At 40.0% G+C, this 21,998-nt stretch overlaps 2 protein-coding genes across 2 annotated transcripts; one reads left to right on the plus strand and one right to left on the minus strand.

Annotated features, from left to right (window-relative positions):
* Positions 1-632: 632 nt before the first annotated feature.
* On the minus strand, positions 633-21,998 carry TRAPPC3L (trafficking protein particle complex subunit 3L). Its single transcript, XM_005154702.2, has 5 exons — positions 21,957-21,998; positions 19,631-19,728; positions 15,214-15,313; positions 1,454-1,639; positions 633-865 (listed from the first exon to the last, which is right to left on the minus strand). The coding sequence occupies exons 1-5, from the start codon at positions 21,996-21,998 to the stop codon at positions 746-748; spliced, it is 546 nt and encodes a 181-aa protein (XP_005154759.1). The 3' UTR covers positions 633-745.
* LOC101877696 (calcium homeostasis modulator family member 5) lies at positions 2,240-6,671 on the plus strand. Its single transcript, XM_005154701.3, has 2 exons — positions 2,240-2,907; positions 5,536-6,671. The coding sequence occupies exons 1-2, from the start codon at positions 2,368-2,370 to the stop codon at positions 5,923-5,925; spliced, it is 930 nt and encodes a 309-aa protein (XP_005154758.1). The 5' UTR covers positions 2,240-2,367; the 3' UTR covers positions 5,926-6,671.

Consider the following 21,998-nt stretch of genomic DNA (forward strand, 5'->3'; position numbering starts at 1 on the left):
TTTGGTCGTAAGACCAGTGCTCTTGAAGAGCAGGCTGACAAAAAAGACCATAGCTCGAAGCAACACAAGCACTGCTGTGGTCGTCAGAGTGCTGCAGGCTGATGCACATGCATGCACAGGGCTGAACAGCCATGCTGGCAAAAGTGCACTTGGGGTCTGAAAGAGCTGTAATTGACCAAACAGGCTCCCACATCAGTGAAGCCACATCCCTCTCTGGTTTCAAAGCAGGACATCCAGTATGGAGGACAATGAATAGCAAACCATTATTCATCAAAACAGGCACCTGGCAGCGAGACACTGCATCCAGCAATCACAGAAGATAAATTCATCATTCTAACCACAAATAGCCAGGGAAACAAAGCACCACCTAGCAACCATGCTTTGAAACATTACCAAAAAACAGAAAGGGAAAAGGTGGTTGTGGTTAGCTGAGAACAGCGTCCAAATGAGTATTTTGCATCCAGCATGCAGTAAATACTGAAATAAAACTTCCACTCAGCTCAAGAGCATGGTTACGTTAGAAGGAGGGGCAGGTAATTTTGATCTTTTATACTGGTATCTGTGTCATGTCAATTAACATTGCTCTGCCCCTGCTCTGCCCCTCCTGTTTGCTGCCCAGCTCTCTTCACCTTTCAAATGTATGACTGGTGCACCTGGCTCAATGAAGCCATTTTTACCCTGCATGTCTTCTTCAGGAACAAAAGGTGCAAAGTATCCCTCACCATGGGTTTCTCCAGTATTTCTTTCACTTATTTCTTTTGTGCTTTCTGTCTTCAGCCTTCCTTAAAAATGTAATTCCTATTTCTGTCACAGCATCACCCTTCAGCCTGTCCTGAAGGAAGGTAACTTCTGCTGCCAAGTGAACCTGGAAAGAATCAAGTCTAATCAGCTAAGCAAAGAAATGCCCAGTTTCCCTCACTCCTCCAGAATAACAAGCTTTTTCTCTTTCTCTTATCACATGGGGACCCCCTTTTCAGGATTCATGAGAAGCAGATTTCTAGACTGTTTTAAAATAACTTTCCCAACAAAGTTAGTAAAAACCAAGTTTATGTACACTGAAATTTGTATAATACATTACCTTTCATTCCAGTGCTTTGCTTTCTTCTAAGAACCTGTATTGTATGATGAACTTGACGATTTTGTGATCACAGAATTTTCTGGTCATGTACTAATAATACTTTTGTTAATTAGTCTTATATCAGGCACTATAATTCCTGGAATGATGTACATATATCATGTTTGTACAGATTTTGCTTTCTTGAAACAGAAGTTATCTGACAAATTAGACGTTGACAGAAACACAAAGCAGCCCAGGAATTAGATGTAGACATTTAATCTGAGAGAGAGGTTAAACACTAACAAATTTCCTTCATTTACCTGAGCAAGTGGCTTTGCTTTCCTGTGCCTCTGCATATTAATAAAGAATGGAGAAAACAGATGGGCACTTCCTTACCATTTCCAAGGCACCTCGAATCACCCCACAGAGGAGGTTACAGTAGCAAAGTGATGCTCGTTCTGCTGGCAACTCCTCCACAAAATCCACTAGTGGGTTTTTGTCCAGGATTAAGGAGAATTCATTTCCTGCTGTGTTACTGCAGCTCACACTAGGAGTGACCCCAAGGTACATCTTGAAAGCAACCTGCAAAAGGAAGAAACTCTGCTGCTTGAATCTGTTGTGTGCAAACCATAGGTGAAATTTTAGATGCAGCATTCTGTAGACCAGTTCTACCCCAGGAAAACAGGGGAAGGGCCAGACAGGCTGGAAATCAGAGCTATCCCTTCGATGATCAGCTTGAGCCAGAGATGCAAATCTGGAACTATGCGAAGTACAGCAGAAGGCTGCCTATTCCATCTCTGATGTTCCTACATTTACAACCCCACACAAAGTGGTTTTACTTTTATCACTTGTCTTTCAGCCATGTCGCACTCTGCTGGGACCATCAGCACCAATATTAGGTTGTTCACTGCATTGCCAGCAAGTTTGATAATCAGAGTTTAAAGAACTCCCACAACTGGTATGTGTTTTTACTGTGATCTCTATCTGCAGTCATGAAGAAAAACAACAACCCACTAAGAATAAGACTGCCAAGACTGCAAACTCACTTGATTATACAGAGCATTTCTTGCTTTCCTTCTACTACTGACAAATGTTACCGTAAATGTGCAACATCTGCTCTGGTAGCGGAGGGGTCTCCTGTGAGTGCATTTCTCCAGACAGTGACATCACCACATTATCTAGACAGTGTGCATGTGGGCAGGCTAGCAGCAGGCTGTTCCTCTGGAGAGCTCTCCCCTGCTACATACTACAGACTGCTTCAACCAAAGATAAAAGTGTCTTGATTTTTACCTCTCCAGGGAGTATCAAACATGGATGCTTTCCAAACAATCCTGAAGTTCTTTATGAACCAGAAAACCGCTATAGGTTATAGTTTTATGGCATTGCTGACAATGGGAGGTGAACGTGTGTTTTCTCTTGTTGCTTTCAGATGTCCCTGCAGCAATGAAAACTTCAGGTATGGTTTGGTATTTCTTTTCTCTCCAGCTTTTGTTTTGCTAGTTATTGGATATTTCTTGAACAGCAAGACCTGGAAACTCTTTACAGGATGCTGGGCAAATCCCAGAAAAATATTCCCCAGAGGGAATATCTGCCATTTCTTTTACATCTTCGGACAAATCACTTTAAATGCACTGGTAGCCCCTGTGATGTGGCTCTCTGTGGCTTTGCTCAATGGGACCTTTTACGAATGTGCCATGAGTGGTTTGAAGAATCCTGCCTACTTACATGCCGTTTGCCAGAGCAAATCTGCAGAGTGCTTTGAAGAGCTACACAAGATTGCCTGTGACAAAAGCTCCATGCCCTTTTCAGAGAGCGATGAACTGAAACGAACTCTTCAAGCACAATCCCAGGTAAGAAAAATAAATAAAGAGCGTTATGCAGCTTATACTGTCACTGTGATTTATCTGTGGAAGATCCTGATGTCAGATGCTAAGATAAAACCATTGGTTTCACATAAACAAAGTTTTGGCATGATGCAGCCTTGCAAAATACGATCAATACATCTTTTAGTTCAGTTTGAGCTCTGCCACACTTCCTGGGGATCTCCACTCATGACAGGATCAATAAGACCAGATAACTTAAAGTTTTATTCCTGAATGAATATTGCTCTAAAGAGAAAAAACTGCTGGATTGTTTAGGAGGCTGAATTAACAGACGTCAGACCATTAAGGGGGTCTGTCCTACTAAAAAATCCATACCATATTCTCCTATTTTATATCATCCCGATTACAACAATGATATCTTAGGTCACTAACAGTAGGAAAATACTGGAAAATAAGACATGAGACAGATTTATGGCTGCTTACATAATATGTTTCCATTTGTATTCTTCATGTTCATGATGCCAGAATGTTTTTGTCCTGCTTGGAGGAAGGGCAAAACACTAAAATAAAATATGCAGGACATACAAAGCTGAGATTGTATTACATTTCACTACATTTGTGTCATAGAGTTCTGATCACTGCCTTGTAATGTAAATAAATTCAGAGACAAAAAAATAAAAATTAGGGGGGAAAAAAAAAGGCTACAAAAATGTTTGAAAGATTATTGTCAGCAGGAAGGAAAAACTGTAGAGCCAGCAACTTTTCGTCAGACAATTGTATCCACCTGGAACTATTTCCTCCCTGAGAGCTGGTTTTGTTTTCAAGTCCTCATGCAAATAGGACTGGAATGCAGCCAAAGCCTGCGCTGCAGACAAAATAATTTGTTTGAGAGGTTTGGAAGGAAATAACAAATACTTGTTATGACTTTATGCTATATGTATAGGAAATAGTTAAAGACCAGTGACTCAGTTTATGGCAAGAAAATAAGCTGCAAGAAAATAAAAAGCTGCTAAAAAGAACAGTTTCTCAAATACCCACAGAAATCATCAGTCAGTACAAAGGGCTGGAAAAAGAAAGTGTAGTTATTCTTCCATACCAGTCCCTAAGAATAACAGTTTGTCAAGATTCTTTGTTTCCCAGAGGAAATTTGCTATATTCCCTCAGCTAAATACGTATTTTTACTGGCAGTTATTTTTTTAACATCAGTGCAAGAGTTCACATGGGAAAGGTTGCAGCTTTCCATGTGATCACTGTTAAAGCATGGCAAATCAGTTCCAGTCCATAGAGGTCTCCAAAACCTAGAAGATTTTTTCCACACTGGAGTTACACACTGGAATTTGTTCTACTGTTTGAAAACTAGGGTTTGTTTTTTTGCAGATGTTACACATGGCAGTGCAGTAGGTGGGTAAAACTATTGGCTAGGCCGGTGTTGCTAGGAATGAAAAAATTGCATTCTAACCTTGCTCTCCTTAGAAAAGAATGTCCCACAGTATCAATTTCAGGGATATTTTCCCATCCCCAGCCCTTGCTCTAATCCTGGAATTAGATCTTTCTTTTCAGATGTTCTTAACAGAATTTAGTCAAACTGAAGTTGCTATCAAAAAACCCCAAAGTTCTCTGAAAATACAGCAACTATTTCTAACTCAGCATAGATGAATTGTGCTGTACAACAGTGCCAACACAAACCTGTCAATGTATATGCTATTTCTTCTTTCTCATGCCCTCTCCTCCCAGCATTCTCACAAGACTGGACAAGAAGGTAATTTTAAACCAGTTTTGGCATAAAAATTATTTTCCGCTACAAAGGACTGATTCATCAAAGTCAAAAAATGTTCACAAGAATAGCGTAGATTTCAGTGAATCTCCTGGTACCAGAAATGGAGAACACTTTTTAAATTTAAGCCCACCTTTTATATTGCTGTTTGGTAATTATTTTTGATTGTTTGGGGGGGGGGTGGTATTTTTTAATAATTAAAAACATTTTAATTTAACATTAAAAAGAAGCCTGAAAACAACACATCTAAAAACAGTCACAGTTTAAGAGATTGATTGATCTGGGACAAAAGTTACTTACCCTTTTTGGTATTGCAATTCATCACAATTCAGAACTGTGATTAAATCCTAATTCATGCTGAGTAATTTTATTTAAGACTTTCAGGAAACAGAAAACCATTTACCATCTCATGATTGTGATATTTTATTTTCCTTATGAACTTTTCCCTTTGTGTGACAGAATCCAGTGAGCAATTCTGATGTGCTACACACCAGGTGGTTATGGTCTTGCAGTAAACTTTCACTGATATCCTCTCTAAATTACTCAGACACTACTTTGCTCTGTTTTCTGTACAGTTCTATTCAGCCATAACATCATTTGATTGATCATTTAGACTTCCCTTAGATTTTTCTTCATACAGTCTTATAGTCTGATTGCAGATCATCTGTCCCTGAACCTGCCACTGTCAGTGTGAATGGCACCCCATTAACACTAATGCCAAGTACTAAAAGTAAACTGGGATGAGATGCCAGCAGTAGGGTCCCAAGAGGAGAAGCAAGCCCTCTGTACAAAGTGTGATCACTCTGTCAGACACTCTTGATTTAAGGAGCATTTTCACTTGGACCTTTTTAACCTGAACCTCATTTTGTTTGTCTTCCCAGATTTTAGGCTGGTGTGTGATAGTTACCACAGCTCTTCTCTCCCTGCTAGCCACTTGCTGTGTCAGCTGCCAGTCAAAAGTCAGCCACCTCCAGCTGATGTTCTGGAAGGTATACGAGGGGAAGGAGAAGGAGCAACTGGAGCAGATTTTCCAGCTTTATGCCACCAAGCTAAGTGAGAGAAACCTGAAGTGCTTTTTTGAGAACAAGGAACCAGAAGTTATTCCCCTGCCATCTTTTCAGGCATGGGAAGATGCTTCCCAGCTCTACTCTTTCGGCAGTAGCAAACAGCATTACAGCACAATTCACAGGCTAGTTGAAGAAGGCCAGAAAGAAATCAAGGAAGAAGGAGAGACAGTGCTGGACTCTGTAGACAGAAGGGAAATACCATAGAACAAATATGTTTTCAGGTTTTTTATATCTTGTTAATATAGCATACTTCTAGGTGGTTTCATCTCTGCATTTTTTTTGCAATGGCCTCTTTCTTCTTCATCATGTTCCCCCAGTTACAAACCGCTCAAAAGAATGCAATGTAATGATTTCCCAATACCAATGAAAATTCCTTCATGCAGTCCTCCATAGCACCAAGGGTTCATACTCTACTGATGTTGCTGGCTACACATCAACAGCTGACAGTAAAAAGAGATGGACAATGACTTCTGCAAGAGGGTTTTAACAATTTCCTATGTGAAAGGCACTACAGTATGCTTGTCCTATGTAAATCAAGAAACTACTATGAAGTAACACAATTTAAAAGATGTGAATATAATAATGGAAAATGTGTGTGGCTTTCTGACAGCCCACAGAAACTAAAGATTTTGCTTCTGAGTCATTTGCAGACCATTTGCAGGTACAGCATTTTCTTGAGGCACCAGGGGTCACTCAGGGCATCTCCGTGTCTTTGGACTCCTGCTGCACCTAGTTGACCATGGATGGTCACAGTGATCAACCCTACTCTTCTAGTCCCTGAGACACCTCCCTGGGACATGGGGCAGAGACCTCCACTGACAGGGAGATGCCAGGTAATTTTTTAGACAAATCTTACAGCAGAAGTGTATATATGGTACCAAGGACATGAAATTAGCAAATGGTTTGGCATTTTTTTGTGTTTGTTAAAAAATAACATCCAATTTCAAACATGAGCAGTTGTTATTAATGCTTTGTTACAACAATGAAAATACATCACTGATACTTTGCACTGTAGAGTACTTGGTATTATCTTCTCCCAGTGAAAATTTCTCTTTGTATGGGCATAAAGCTCTTGGTGGGTTTGAGTGGGTTTCGGGCACTGGGTGCCTGAAGAACTCTGTAATACTGTTTGTACTGGACCTGCAGACAGTGTACAACAGAGGGCCTGGAGGGAAGTTCCATATTTCAAGACAAGAAAATATTTTTCAGAAGGCTGATTTTCATTTCACTGAATATCTCAGGAAACCTAATGGCTGGAGTAAGAGGGACCAGCAGCAATGCAGGTTGTGACAAATGCACAATCAGTGCTTCTGACAAACGTGTTCCACCCCAGAGTTCTATGCTTTACCTCACTCATTTGGAATTCATCACGTGGCTCTCACACAGGGTATCCAGGGTGTCTGGGCAGACTTTTATGCAGCATTTAACTATCAGTCTCCTTGAGTTTGCAAAGAATCATATTTTTGCTCTGCTGAAATCAGTCCTTATCAATAAACCAGGGTACTCTGCCCAGCTGTTCTCATACTCGGTGGTCTTCTTCAGCAGAAATATTTTAAAAACATCTAATTCCACTGTGTGCTTAAAATCCCATGTGTTTTGAAGAACTTGTGGTCTTTGAGCAAATATCTTAAAGCTTTTTATCCCAGCTGACCTACTTTGCAGCAGGCTTGGAACATGTTATGTGCCTAAATGTACCTGTGCTGAAAGCACAAACACAACATTGCCAACATGAAAGTCACAACAGCAAGCATGTCTGACACCATCTCTGGCTCATACACTTTTTTTCTCCCCAGCCTCCTCTCCTGGTATAGCAAGTATTTCCAAGGTACACATTCCTTCCCATTTGTCTTCTCTTTATGAGAGATGTCCCAATATCTACTGCCCAGCTTCATATCACCTCCTCCCTACATGCAAGGGGAGAGGAAATACCACCGAACAGGATGTCCTCACTGTCCAGGTCAAACTTCCCTTGCCAAAGCTGTCTTTCCACCCCCTTCCTCACTGGTACCACAGAAAACCAAAGCAAGAAGGGATGCAAAAGAGATGCCACTAATTAGGTTAAAGAGCTAATAAAGTAATATGGGAAACAAGTGGGTTGATGTAAGGTATACTGTGGTATAGCTGCGACAGAGATGGAAAAGCATAGATGGCAAAGGGAAAGGTGGGAGGACAGAGGGATCCTACTTGGGCATCCTCTTCTTCTTAAGGAGAAGGCTCAAAACTCTGCACCCAAGTACCCAGGACCACCTGAAACAGGAGTGTTTCCTAGTATGGACTTCTTTATTGTGGAAGGGCAAAATCAAGGTGCATTCTTCTCTCTCACCTCTACCCTGATTCACGTTCACAGGTAGCTCATGTTGAAAGTGCCCCAATGTCTAAGAGCAGCTGCTAACACAGTACTGCAGCGAGTGCCTGATAGGAGCCTAAGTCTCTCACTGAAGCTTGTTCCCAGGGCTGTGTTATTCTGAGTTGTTTTATCAAAATGACTGTGGCTTAATGCAATTGGCATGTGGATACTTCTATAAAAAGAGACAAAAAAAAAAAAAGCCAATTTGATGCTATGTTTTCAACTGGAATCTGGTTTTGGCAAATTCAACCTTATCTTTCAAGCAGCTATCACAAAAGCTGTTTTGTATCAACATTGTCCCTGAATTAGAGCTCAGCAGCTACCATGGCAGCTTGGAAAGAGGTAAAAATTATTGTCAACACTACCAAAAACAAACTGGGAGATAAAAAAACCAAACAGCAGAATCAACATTTTCTCTTGGAAAATTTAGGCTTTGCATTAACTCTGAGGTCCACCAAAAATATGAGTGCACAAATAAACAGGAAACTTCTGTTCAATTCTATGTTCTTTGTCCCGTGGTTTACTATTTCTTCTCCTCTGTGAGAACTCAATTTTCTCATTTAAATTCTCTTAACTCTTCTTCCACTGCACATCTGCGGCTCCATCAAACTTCAAGTCTTTGTTATAAGAGCAGAAATTAGTTAAACATGCTAAGCCCTCATATGCTTTCAATTTAGTTTCAGCTGTACTTTGCACTTCCGTATGATGAATCTGTCCAAATTCTATTATTAAAATTTCCTGTGTAAAAGAGAACTCACATGGAAACTGTACAAAACCAAAAGCTAGTTTGTAATGGAGCACCAAATTAAGACAAAATTGCAAACCTATAATAAAAATTGTAAAAAGTCTCGACAGAAAAAGTAAGTACATAAATAATTCAATTAATAGATACAGATATTTTTTTTTTACACCAGGCAATGACTGGACAGAAATGCCTTTAAAACTACCATACACACTTCTCAGAGGGTAAAACAAAGGTTTTTTAGAACCTTCCTTTGTGACTTGAAAAGACAGGGAAGCAAAATGAATGTGAGGTTTTGAAAGCTGCATCCATAAGTCTGTCTCATTTCTATCTATAAAAATTGGAAGTAAAAAGAATATGTACACAGGCTCACCATCAAAATGACACCCACATAAAGCAAAATCTGTCTTTTGGAAATGTTACTTCTAACTCTATAGGATTATATATTGTATAACATCAAACAAGAAATCTATGCAGAGAGAATTAACAACATACCACTGCCCTTTTTCAAAGTCTCAAACAGTATCCGATCTCTCTCAAGCAGCAAGAATGAAATTCATTAACGTTTTGATGGTGATGCAATACTGTCTATAATTAGTGAAATATTTAGGAAGCCACTAACTCATCAGTCCTTTTATATACCATTGAGGACTTTTCACTACAAAAAAGTGTATGCGCAAGTAATGTTGCAAAGTGATAACACAGACTATTAAAAATTTAAACTATCATCTTAGTTTACATAATAACAAGATTACTGAAGGACCAGAATTAATCTGTTTAGAAAGAGAAAGGCAGCCAAATAATATTTTTGCTAACATACTTTTCATTCTTAGTACTTTTCCACAGCCAGTGTTTGGGAAGTGTTTGGGAAGAGCAAAATGCTTTAAAGGTCTTTCCATCTGTTGCTGATTCCTTGTACTCACAAACTTTTTTTTACTCTTTACAGTGCAGAACTTTATTTTTCAGTTTACTGTCTGTAACTTAGCACAGCAACCTGTTGTATGCATTTCCCTCTCACTGCTGAGATCTGAAAAGCAACATTTACCAGCTTTACAAATTCTACCAGCCTCTGCCAGACTTTCAGACTAGCCATTTGTCAATAAATAGAGACCTTGTGTGCCAAGGTCTCCCACGAGAAGGTGAATCCCATCTCTTGGCCCAATAGCTCTGGCCTTGGGGGTGATATGGTTGGATTACCCCAGCCCTGTTGGTCCCCAGGGGCCTCTCAACAAGAAGCTGCAGAGCCATATGCTTGCTGTGTTTAGAGGGTACTGAGCTTCCAAAGAGATTCCATCTCTTCAGCCACTGCTTTTCAGCAAGGGATATATCCTTAGGCACAGCACTGTATGAACACAGCTATAGAACTGTAAGCCAGCACTAGTTCACTGTGGACCAGAGGGTATGGCCCAGCTGCTCCCACCTGTAGCACACAGAGACACCTCCTGGGGCATGATGACGTTACTGTCTAGGATTAGATCTAAAACCAGAAGCTGGGTGTTTTTACATCTCTTTCAATTAGATAAATGATGTTAAGGTCATATGAGAAAATTTGATTTTGTAGGACTATAGAGAAAAATTATCATCTCATTTCAAAAGTAATCCTCAGCTATACTCAGATCCGAATTCTGAGTCCAGTCCTGGACATCATTTGTTCAACTGAGCTTTGTTATTGTCCTGATTTCAGCTGGGATGGAGTTAATTTTCTTTCTAGCTTTAGTCTGAGAACAGTGCTGACAACACACCAATGTTTTAGTTGTTGCTAAGCAGCACTTACCCTGATCAAGGATTTTTCAGTCTCATGCTCTGCCAGAGAGGAGGGGCACAAGAAGCTGTGAGGGAGCAGAGACAGGACTTCTGACCTGAAATAGCCAAAGGGATATTCCATACCACAGAACGTCATGCCCAGTATATAAACTGTGGGGACTTAGCTGGAAAGGACTAATCATTGCTCAGGGACAAGTTGGGCATCAATCAGTGGCTGGTGAGCAGCTGTATTGTTCATCACTTGTTGGGTTTTTTTTCAGGGGGCAGTGTTTATTCCTTCCTTTCTCTCTCTCCCCCCCTTATTATTATCATCATTATTATGTTACTTTTGTTTCAATTATTAAACTATTCTTATCTCAATGCATGGGGGTTTACCTTTTTTCTTATTCTCTTCCCCATCCTACTGAGGAGGGAGTAGAAAGAGTGAGTGAGCAGCTTCGTGGTACCCACTTGGCAGCTGGGGTTAAACTGCAATAATATCATTCCTCAGTTGCTTTCCATTTTCTTACCCCAATTTGCCAGTAAGCAGAAAGCCTACTTTTACATGGGCTGTTATATCTTTTTTTATTCAGTCCCAATTATAACTACACAAAGTCCCAGCACCAACACAAGTTAGTGAGCACCATGGAAAATCAGTGCAGAGGAACTCAATTTGGCTCATTATCAAAACTTGTTGGACCTTCTTCATTCCAGCAAAAGGCAGCAGTAAACCCCAGGCTTTGCAGTCTGAACCACTGGTTGAAGTTTTAAGCCCTCAGTCACTGCCTTAGGTGCACCTTTCTTTTTGTATTTATTTCTTAATATGGTAAGCTGGCTTTGTACTCCTTATTCTTTTTTCCTTTGCTTCATCTCTTCCTATTTCCACAGGGAACACTGACATCCTGATCTTACAGACTTCTCCTTTTCTTTCCATAGGACTGTAGGATAACTGCTATGTTTACAGGACATTTGGCTCTAGCTATTTTGACTGATTAACTGCTTCAATCACTTTAACTTGGAACTGGCTTTACTCTACACACCTTCAAACAGATTTCTACCTCAGAAGAGTTAGTGCAGTTAAGTATTTAAGCCCTTTCTCCTGTCTGAGAGTGCTACTGCTGAAGAGTTAAAAAGATTATGTACATTGCCCTGTAATTCTGAACCAGTAACATTAACAGTGTATTTGCAGTTACTTGCTGGTCATTTTACATATAAATTGTTGGCATATGCCTCAGACAAATATGCTTGAAAACTATATAAAAATGTTTTGTCAAAGAAAAGTGAAAATGCTTCCCATACCACATTTTCTCTTAGAAAGGATATACCATTACATAACTCCTCTTTTAGTTTGCTAAAAATAGTCTTTTCAAGAGACTTTGTGTGCTTTAAAGTTTGTTCCAATCTTTCCAAGTAATTTTATTTCTCTCAGTTAGTGTCTTTTGAAGTACAACCTGCAGAGAAATAGAGTATTTTTCCTTACTTTGATGGTTAACTTCTTGCTGTATTTTGTTGTTGAATAACCTGTATTTAAGAATGATGGTTCAACTGTACTAATGCATTTCTAAGTAAGGGAACCTTGAGGGATAAGAGCCAGAAAAACATGTATCTGGAATATATGTGAAAATCCAGAGAAAATAAAGTGCAAATACCACCTAAAGAACATAAAAGTGAAAAAAAAAGTGATTTTGCAGCCTGGCATAATTTTTTAATGAGACAGTATATTTTAATACAGTGATTGAAATGCTGCGTGTCCTGTGGTTTTCATTCAGACGCCCTCACTGTCTCAAATGGATCCTATACCCTGGCTTAGCTTCTACAGAGGAAGAGCTTTATTATACACCATCCTTACCTAAGAGTCCAAAATACACTTTACTTCAGGAAGAAATATAGTTTCCACTCTTTTATGAACTAATGGGATCTGGCTGGTTTTTAGTAATTAAAGTAATCTTTTTCTGCTTTAAATTTGCAGATAGTGGTGCAACAACAAATGCAAAGAGGTCCTTTCTCTAGCTCTGTGACAGCCATCAGTTTCCCTATGACAAGCATTTCTGGAATCATAATGTACCTTCTGTCTCCCCATTTCATTCAGATGTAAGGTAGGTATTTCTGACACTATTAACGTGAGCAGGACCACACACCACCTGATAACAGCCACATATATCTAAGATATTCCTCTATAACCAGCATACACTGGGGCCTTACTTCACTGTATAGAAAGCCTGCTGCTTCCCAGTTCTGCAGTCAGTGGTTAAATGTAATGCTTATATTTAACTGATGCTGATGATAATTCTCAAGCAATGAAAGCCAGGCACATTTTTTTCTCCTAAAATAAGCCAATGGAAATTAATCTGAGTTCAATTAACTGATGCACTTCTCTCCTTTTGTGTCCCTGCCCATGGCAGAAGGGTTGGAACTAGGTGATCTTTGAGGTCCTTTCCAACCCTACTCATTCTATGATTCTATGAAACAATTCTTTTTTATAAAGTGTGGTTAATTTTTACCATTGGGAAAGGCCAGGTGTGTCTTCACTGGCAACACTTCGTAGCTGAAAATCACAAAGGATAAAGGAGATCGTTGACCAGGACCTAAGCAGGCATTAGTCTAAGCCAACTCAATATCTATAACCACCACATCTTTACAATGACTCAGCAGTGTAAAGGGACTGGATGTACTATGTATTTCAATTTGAGCTTGCCCAAGAAATCTGACTTGCCCATGGGGCAAAACCACATCTTTAGAAAGCCCTGTATTGACACTAAATTTCCTCCTAGATCTTTCTTGTCTGACAGTAGTTTGAACAATTACTCAGTAAGAGGATAATTTCCATCAAAGTAGGTGAAAGCACCCACTCTAATTTTATCTTTTTTATTTTATGTTTGTGGGTACTCAGGAAAATGTTCCTCTCACTTTCCTTTCTTACAGTTCTTCTTTGCTACTACTGAGTCTTCATTTTGCAGAAACTCCTGCCACTTACTCTTAGTATTATCATTTTACAGTTAAAAAACATCCAAGATAATTATGGAGATGCTGAGGAGATTCAGATGGCAGGAATAAGAATATCAAAATTTAACATCTGTATGAGATGGCAAATGCTTTTGCTCCTAGAAATTAAAAAGAAGTGAGGGAACATATGATTCGAAGTTTGTTAAAATGCCATCATTTTTTGTTGTTTGCTGCATTCTCTGGCAAGGGTAGAAGAAATCAGCTTAAGCTACAGCAAACCAGAAGAAACTTTTTAATTCTTCTAATGGCAAAACATCTCATGGGCTACTAATAACAGAAGAATTTTAATTTCAGCTTATGCGATAAATACATAAATGTATTGGCTTTCGCAAATCATAGGTGTTGCTATGTGGATATAACTGTATGAGTTCGCAAAGCTCACTAAAGACACAAAATTAGACAAGTTGAAAATAGCCAGAACTCTTGAGTAAAATGGAGTCACATAGCAAAGAATTTGTAAAGGTAAAAGAAAAGGGGGGGGGGGGACTTGATAAGAGAAAAGCTAGTGCCTGGAAAATATAGGGTTAAAGTACTTTTAGCTTAACTTCAGTTGAAGATAGAGAACAATGTTTGTGTTGTAAACCTGTGGTGAGATAACAGAATTTAGTGGCCCCACTAAACATGAGTCAATTACTTCACACCATCCTTCTACTTATCCGTTTGTTTAGAGACAGTGCCTCCCAAACATCTGCTAGCTTTGTATACTCCTTGTCTGCCTGTCCTGTTTTGCTTGAAATAAATTTTGCATGAAGGTCACACTGTTCTAAATCTTTACCAGCTATGAGAAAAGTTACAGATATGGCTTGTTTCAGCTAGTTTTGTGATTACTAGGGTATCCAACTGTGCCAAAGATGAAAAGTACACCGTGAGGAAGACTGCTTACTTCATCATCAAGACCCTGCCCACAGTCACAGCAGAGCAGCGCACAGACGCCAAGAGGAGGAGACTTATGACATGTTATGATATTGCTGAAGCTAGTTATAATATTCCCCACCTATACGTGGGAATTATGAATATGTATATGGCTAATGCAATAGCAAAAGTATACAAACCTGTAACAAATGCTAATCAGTGCGCCTCTGGCTATGGTCACCCACCCAGCACTGTTGCTTTTGCTTTACTGGCTTTGTCCCTCAATAAAACCTTGTTATCTTGTTTAGAGGAGTGAGCTCATATTTCACAGCTTAGCCACTGACTCTTAAGGTCAGTTTAGGTCAGAGGTTGGCAGCCTCTCACAAGTAGTATCCATTTTATGTTCTCTGTCCTCAACTCAGATATAAAAGGCAATAATCATGTGAACCAATTCTGTGGTTCTAACAATTCTTTGTGGTAAACTTACCACTGTGGGTTTATCAAGACAATAAAAAAATCCTTATCTCACTAAAAATTACATTTTTTTGTGTTTTGTTGATTTTCCCCCTACCCCCCAGGTAGAAAAAACTGATACCTCCTCTCAAAGTCAGCCTCTGTGAGCTGCTAGTTGATTCACCCAATGGAAGCATGGGTGTGACTGTGTAGAGGAGTGGGGTTTTTGATTAAACAATCATGATATAGCAGAAAATGTTAGTAAGTGTTCTGGAGCAAACTGACAGAGGAGGAGGGAAAAGCTAAGGCCATTGAAGCTGATGAATCTCTAGAGAATATAAATGTTACTTACCTGTGCAATCATGTCTGCAGTTTCAGAGTAACTGCGGCACTTTTTCACAGCTGAACGAGCTAAAAAATCGTCAATCAGCCTTACACCAATGCCGTATCCCCTAAGAAGAAAACAAAGAAAGTTAACATTCAAAAAGGGCAACTTCTTTCCCTCTACCATATCCCTAATCTGTTTCTTGTGGTTTCTCAGCAAAACAGCTGCATGTTCCCCAAATACATGGCTTTGAAGGCAAAAGATTTTGCTGGCCTAAATTCTTCTTTCTGCCATATATTGCAGTATAGTGGGATTGCTGTTCATGCAGTCATTTAAGGAATCATATTCCTTTAAGGACAATACTCCTGGTGAGGATGATATGAAAGTTGGTTATATACACATTTTATATATATACATTTACATTTACATATATGAAGAAATATATGTATATAAACGTAATATAGAAATAGTATACAAATAATATGCCTGATTAATACTGCTTTGTCACTAAAAATAGGATAGAATAACATAGCACAAGATTTTCTCCATTCCCATGTGATCCCCAGAGTTCATCTCAGACTGTCTCTGTCAAGAAGAAGAAAACAACTGCCCCCTCATGACACAGTATTCACCTCCAGGCTGAAGAGTTCAGGCTCTAAAGGGAAGGGGGGGCCAAGACTGTTGGTTGATATTCAAGGATCACCTACTACAAGCTCAGGAGTGTTGCATCCGAACTAGAAGGAAGTGCAGCAGGAGGGCCAGGAGACCTCCTTGTATCGATAAGAAGCTGCTGAGGAAACAGGGAAAAAAAGAGGCTTATAAAAGGTGGAAGCAAGGACAGGCAGCCTGGGAAGAATACAGGGGTGCTGTCCGGGAAGCTAGGGACAAGGTTAGGAAAGCTAAGGCCCAGTTAGAATTAAACTTGGATAGGGATGTGAAAGATAACAGAAAGGGATTCTATAGGTACATTGCGAATAAAAGACAGACTAGGGACAACATGGGCCCTCCCCGGAAGCAATCAGGAGAACTGGCTACCCTGGATTTGGAGAAGGCTGAGGTTTTTAATGATTTCTTTCCCTCGGTCTTCACTGGCAAAGGCTCTGACCACACCACCCAAGTCTTGGAAGGCAGACGCAGGGACTGTGAAAACCTAGACCTTGGGCCCACTGTAGGAGAGGATCTGATTGGAGACCGTTTTAAGACTGCGCACAAGTCCTTGGGACCTGATGAAATCCATCTGCAGGTCCTGAAAGAGCTGACAAATGCAGTTGCTAAGCCACTGTCCATCACATCTGAAAACACATGGCAGTCAGGTGAAGCTCCCGGCGACTGGAAAATGGGAAATACAACCCCCATTTTCAAGAAGGGGTAAATGGATGACCCGGGGAATTACAGACCAGTCAGTCTCACTTCTGTGCCTGGCAAAATCTTGGAGCAGATTCTCTTGGAAGGCATGCTAGGTCACATGAAAAACAACAAGGTGCTCGGTGACAGCCAGCATGGCTTCACTAAGGGGAAATCCTGCCTGACCAATTTGGTGGCCTTCTATGATGGAGCTACAGAACTGATGGACAGGGGTAGAGCAGTTGATGTCATCTACCTGGACTTGTGCAAAGCGTTTGAACCTATCCCACACGATATTCTTGTCTCCAAATTGGAGAGAGACATCAATTTGACAGTTGGACCACTCAGTGGATAAAGAACTGGCTGGATGGCTGCAAGCAAAGAGTTGCGGTCAATGGCTCAATGTCCAGCTGGAGACCAGTAACGAGCGGTGTCCCTCAGGGATCGGTGTTGGGACCGGTCTTGTTCAACATCTTTGTCAGTGACATGGACAGTGGGATTGAGTGTGCCCTCAGCAAGCTTGAAAGTTGTGTGGTTCGGTTGATACGCTGGAGGGAAGGATTGCCATCCAGAGGGACCTTGACATGCTTGTGAGGTGGGCTGATGCCAACCTCATGAAGTTTCACCATGCCAAGTGCAAGGTCTACACCTGGGTCAGAGCAATCCCAGGCACAGCTACAGGTTGGGCAGAGAAGAGATTCAGAGCAGCCCTGAGGAGAAGGACTTGAGGGTGTTGGTCGATGAGAAAATGAACATGAGCTGGTTTCATTGTGTGCTCGCAGCCCAGAAAGCCAACCGTATCCTGGGCTGCATCAAAAGAAGTGTGACCAGCAGGTCAAAGGAGGTGATCCTGCCCCTCTACTCTGCTCTCACGAGATCTCATTGGAGTATTGTGTGCAGTTCTGGTGTCCTCAACTTAAAAAGGACATGGAACTGTTGGAACAAGTCCAGAGGAGGGCCACGAGGATGATCAGGGGACTGGAGCACCTCCCATATGAAGACAGGCTGAGAAAGTTGGGGCTGTTCAGCCTGTTGAAAAGAAGGCTGCGTGGAGACCTCATAGCAGCCTTCCACTATTTGAAGGGGAGCTATAGGGATGCTGGGGAGGGACTATTCATTAGGGACTGTAGTGACAGGACAAAGGGTAACAGGTTAAAATTTAAACAGGGGAAGTTTGGATATAAGGAAAAAGTTCTTTACTGTATGGGTGGTAAGGCACTGGAATGGGTTGCCCAAGGGAAGTTGTGAATGCTCCATCCCTGGCAGTGTTCAAGGCCAGGCTGGACAAAGCCTCGGGTGACATGGTTTAGTGTGAGTTGTCCCTGCCCATGGCAGGGGTGTCAGAACTTGATGATCTTAAGGTCCTTTCCAACCCTAACTTTTCTATGATTCTACGATTCTATGAAATCCTGGACAGCCTCATTGCAGCATTGAAGTACCAGGAAAATCCACAGGAACACGGACTCACACCTAATCTTTTTCATTTTATCCTTTATCTCTTCACCTCGTTCTTTGCTTTTTCCTCTTTTTCCTAACATGTTCTATCCCTTCATCTACTAGTTGCCGAAAGAATCCAAAAGTCGCTAGCTAATATACAGTTTCTGTACACCACCACCTTCATTTTCCATTAAAAACACTACAATTTCAGAGAAATTGAAAAGGATGAAAGCTAATGGAATTTTTTATAAAACAAATATTTATTCTTAGCTCTCACTTAATAACAAAGGTCGGTAACTACAGAGTGCGCAAAATAACTATGCTAATTCCCTACTGAAAAAGGGAAAGAGATTAACACAAATGTTATGAAAGTATCTGAACTCAACTCAGAAACATTTTTAGGGAATATTTTGTTTCCATTTGTGTGGATGTTGGCAGTCTGACTCTTTGTTAGAGGCCCTACACAGTGAAGCAGCCTAAACTTGATGGATTTTCTCACTGATTTTGTACCACATCTTTGACAATAAGCCAAAAAGTGATCTGATGTCTAATGCATTGACAAGACCCAAAAGTGGTTTTGGCTGCATGAAGTTTAAAACTGCACTATGTCATGCATCAGGAAACATGAAATATTTATTTATTGCATAAGTATAAATATAATTGGTAAATATGTCATCAGCAGTTACAAGGTACGTATTGGCGATGCACAAGACTACTTAGATCCTCTTCAACTTTTATACCTTAGATTTACAAAGTCAAATCAAAACAAATTGTCAAGCAGTTATTTGGCAACTGTATAGTGAAATATACTCTTCTCACTGTACATACATATATATAGAGAAAGGGCTAAGAATACTGTCCAACAATCTCGGTCAGGATGTCAAGTTCCTATAAACATAAGATCTTCATTTCCCAAAACATGAAAATATCAGTTCCTCATTGACCACTTGTGTTATCTCGCTCATTCTTGTATGGTCTCTTAAAGGTGAGTGGCTTGTCTGTCCCTAACTCATGGAGGGGAGAATAGAGCCACCCCACAGAGGACAATTCAGGGCACCCAAGTCAGATTCCTAAATTATACCCTTGGGAAGGCACGTGACTACAAAAGGAGGCTGCGTATTGACTAAATCACCTAAGTCAAATTCCCACAACCTGGAGTTGCGGTACTTCTTAGCTGTACAAGTCACAAAACCATGGTGTAGCTGGATGAGGGGAAGCCACAGGAAGGCCACATCAACAGTGAACACAGAAATGCATGTCAACTAGAAAAGACCTAGTTTGACATAACATTGAAATAACATGAGTACAAAGAAATAGAAGAGGAGGGCTAACGTGGAAGCTGAAATTGAATACATGGATATGAGAGATGAAATTTACAAGTTTATATTATTAATCAGCATAACAAAAGATCAACAAAGAAAAAATGTAAGCTACCAAAACAAACCTGATACTTTTTTCCTAAGAATTCTAAAGCTAATTGTTGATCTTAATTCACAAATTAGCATTATTTCTGTTGACGGAATATTGAACATTATCCCTTTGATCTCTGTAATCCTAGACAGAGTGCTGGAACTCATAAGATAACAGACATAAAGCTGAAATGTAACATATAGGTGGACAAATAGCATTATCAAGAAGGTTGACCATTTAAAGCAGTACTTACATTCTGTCTAAAAAGGTGTTGACATCTTCGTCCTTTTCATAGTCCTTGCACAGCTGGGCTACCAAAGCCCCATACGTGAGTACAAAAAGTTCTCTGTTCTGCAAGAAAGGATGGAAATCAACAATGAAGAAAACTAGAATCAAACTTTTCTACACTTGTGAGCTGCTACTGTATTAAAAGCAAGCAAAAATAGTATTTACAGTAAAAGAAACTTTTGTCCATAGATGTGCAATCACTGAAATCCACAGTCCATGTGTGACAGAACCTGAATTGATCATCACTTGAGTCTCTACAGGGATTTTGATTGTCAGAAATACCATTTCTTGGGATACTTCCATCAGGTGTATTCTTGCATCCTATAGCCACACATATATATGCTGGCTTGATAAATGCTGTCAGACGCCATCCAGGATTAATGACAACCATTTAGTTGCATGAAAGATAATCAAGTCAATGAGCTATTAGGCTTCTACAACAGGAAAAACACTATATACACTGAAATTCCAGTTCTTTCACAAAGGTATGGTTGACATGATTCTGCTTTCCCCAGTAAATAAAAAGTAGATTAAAAAAAAATGGCTCAGAATAATGACAAAATATAATTCAGCAAAGCATAAAGAATAATGACAAGCAGAGTAGAAAAGAATCAGTCCCACTGACATTTCCCTTTCTTTATCAGTCTTTACATTTAAGTTGGATTGCTGTCAATACTAGCTCTCCAAATGCCTGGACAATCTGACTGTGACATTACTTCTGTATCTTGGTTGGCATGGCTCCCCAGCATGAGCAGGATGAACGGGAGGGGTGAGGATTACAGCCACCTGCCCAAGGAGCATGGAATGCAACTGAAAAGGTCAAAGTCGTATCTCTGCACATATGCTGTCACAAGCTAGTCTGGGTTCTTTAGCTGTGCTCCAACCTGGAGGAAAGTTTTCTTCTCTCCCTGCCCCACCAGATCACCTCCATGGCACTGCAGAATCGACTGTATTGAGCACGAGTACATGCTGGCCCTTAGGTGAGAGACTAGGTTGACTCTCACTAAACTTCTTAGACAGGCATTAATTAAAGGAAGTACTACAGGCGTGTGGCATGTGGGCACGCTATAGGTACTTTTTATAGCCTGTAGAAAAAATAATAGTGAATACCAATAAAACATTAGAAAGAATCACACAAGGAAAGGAAGAACAGCTTGTTCAAAAGATCTCTTCCTGCTCCCTTTGCATCAAAAGCTTGCAGTTTAATCAATGCTCCCATTTAAAGAAGTCACTCTTTAAAATCCTAAGTAGTATAGAGCCATTTCCTAAACTCACCTTGGTGATAACTCCTGTTTACATTAATATTGCAAACTTTGCCAAAGTCCCATTAACAAGTTTTTAATGCAGTAAATGGATGTTGTACAAGTTCTGCATTGCTGTAATCTCAGCAAAAAAGTCTATGTTGTAATAAGACAACAATCTGAGAGAAACTTGAGCATACTTCATCAACATAATTGTATTTATCAGCCACTCTTGCAATCTGTTGGGAGTATTTATTATGGCAAAAACTTATATATTTCAACTTTAAATATATTATATTCTTCTATTTCTTTTTCAATGGAGACCTCTGTTCCCTTTTCAGAAATTGACACAACATTGTCTTAAAGACTCCTGGAATTTCTCCACTTCCCCAGCTTCTATCAAAAATTCATCATTCACCATACAAAGACTCCTAAGATTCTAGGTTCCTGAAGAAAGATCTGTGTGGAATTGAGCAATCCAAACACAGAACAGAGGTATCCTTCTCTTTATATTTCATTTAATAACTATCTAACCACAGAGGCACATAAGCTTACCTGGCATTTCTATCTTTGACGATAAATCTCTCTATGCACTTACATCTCTGCTCCTGAACAGTTTCCAATCTCAGAAACTTTGTGCCCACCTTTCCTAAGCCTCCTCAGAATCTCAGCACTAGACATAAGGTAAAACATTAGTTTGTTATCATTTTTCTAGAATTGCCTATATTCTCTCTTCTTTACTATCAACTCCCTCTGTCTCCAGTTTATTATACATATGTATACACAGATATGGGTGTCACAACTATGCTTGTGGGCAGGCTTTTTTTATGTCACTGCTCAAGAGCTGGCAGCTTGTTGGCAGCTTAAAGGGGGTCACACTGTAGCCATAAGCACCTCCAGCACCTCTGCTCTCATACTGGCAGACTCATCCCCATCCTTTCAGTACTTTCAGGCTAATCAGAAATATGAATATATAAAATGTATCAATACAATAACAGCTTGATCTTAGTCCATGCACAATTTTAATCACACATTACAAAAATGTCTTACTATTTTGTGGTTCTCCTGCTTTCTTCCTGGTGGACGAGACAT

This window comes from Melopsittacus undulatus, chromosome 3 (assembly GCF_012275295.1).
Source record: "Melopsittacus undulatus isolate bMelUnd1 chromosome 3, bMelUnd1.mat.Z, whole genome shotgun sequence".
NCBI classification, from domain to species: domain Eukaryota; kingdom Metazoa; phylum Chordata; class Aves; order Psittaciformes; family Psittaculidae; genus Melopsittacus; species Melopsittacus undulatus.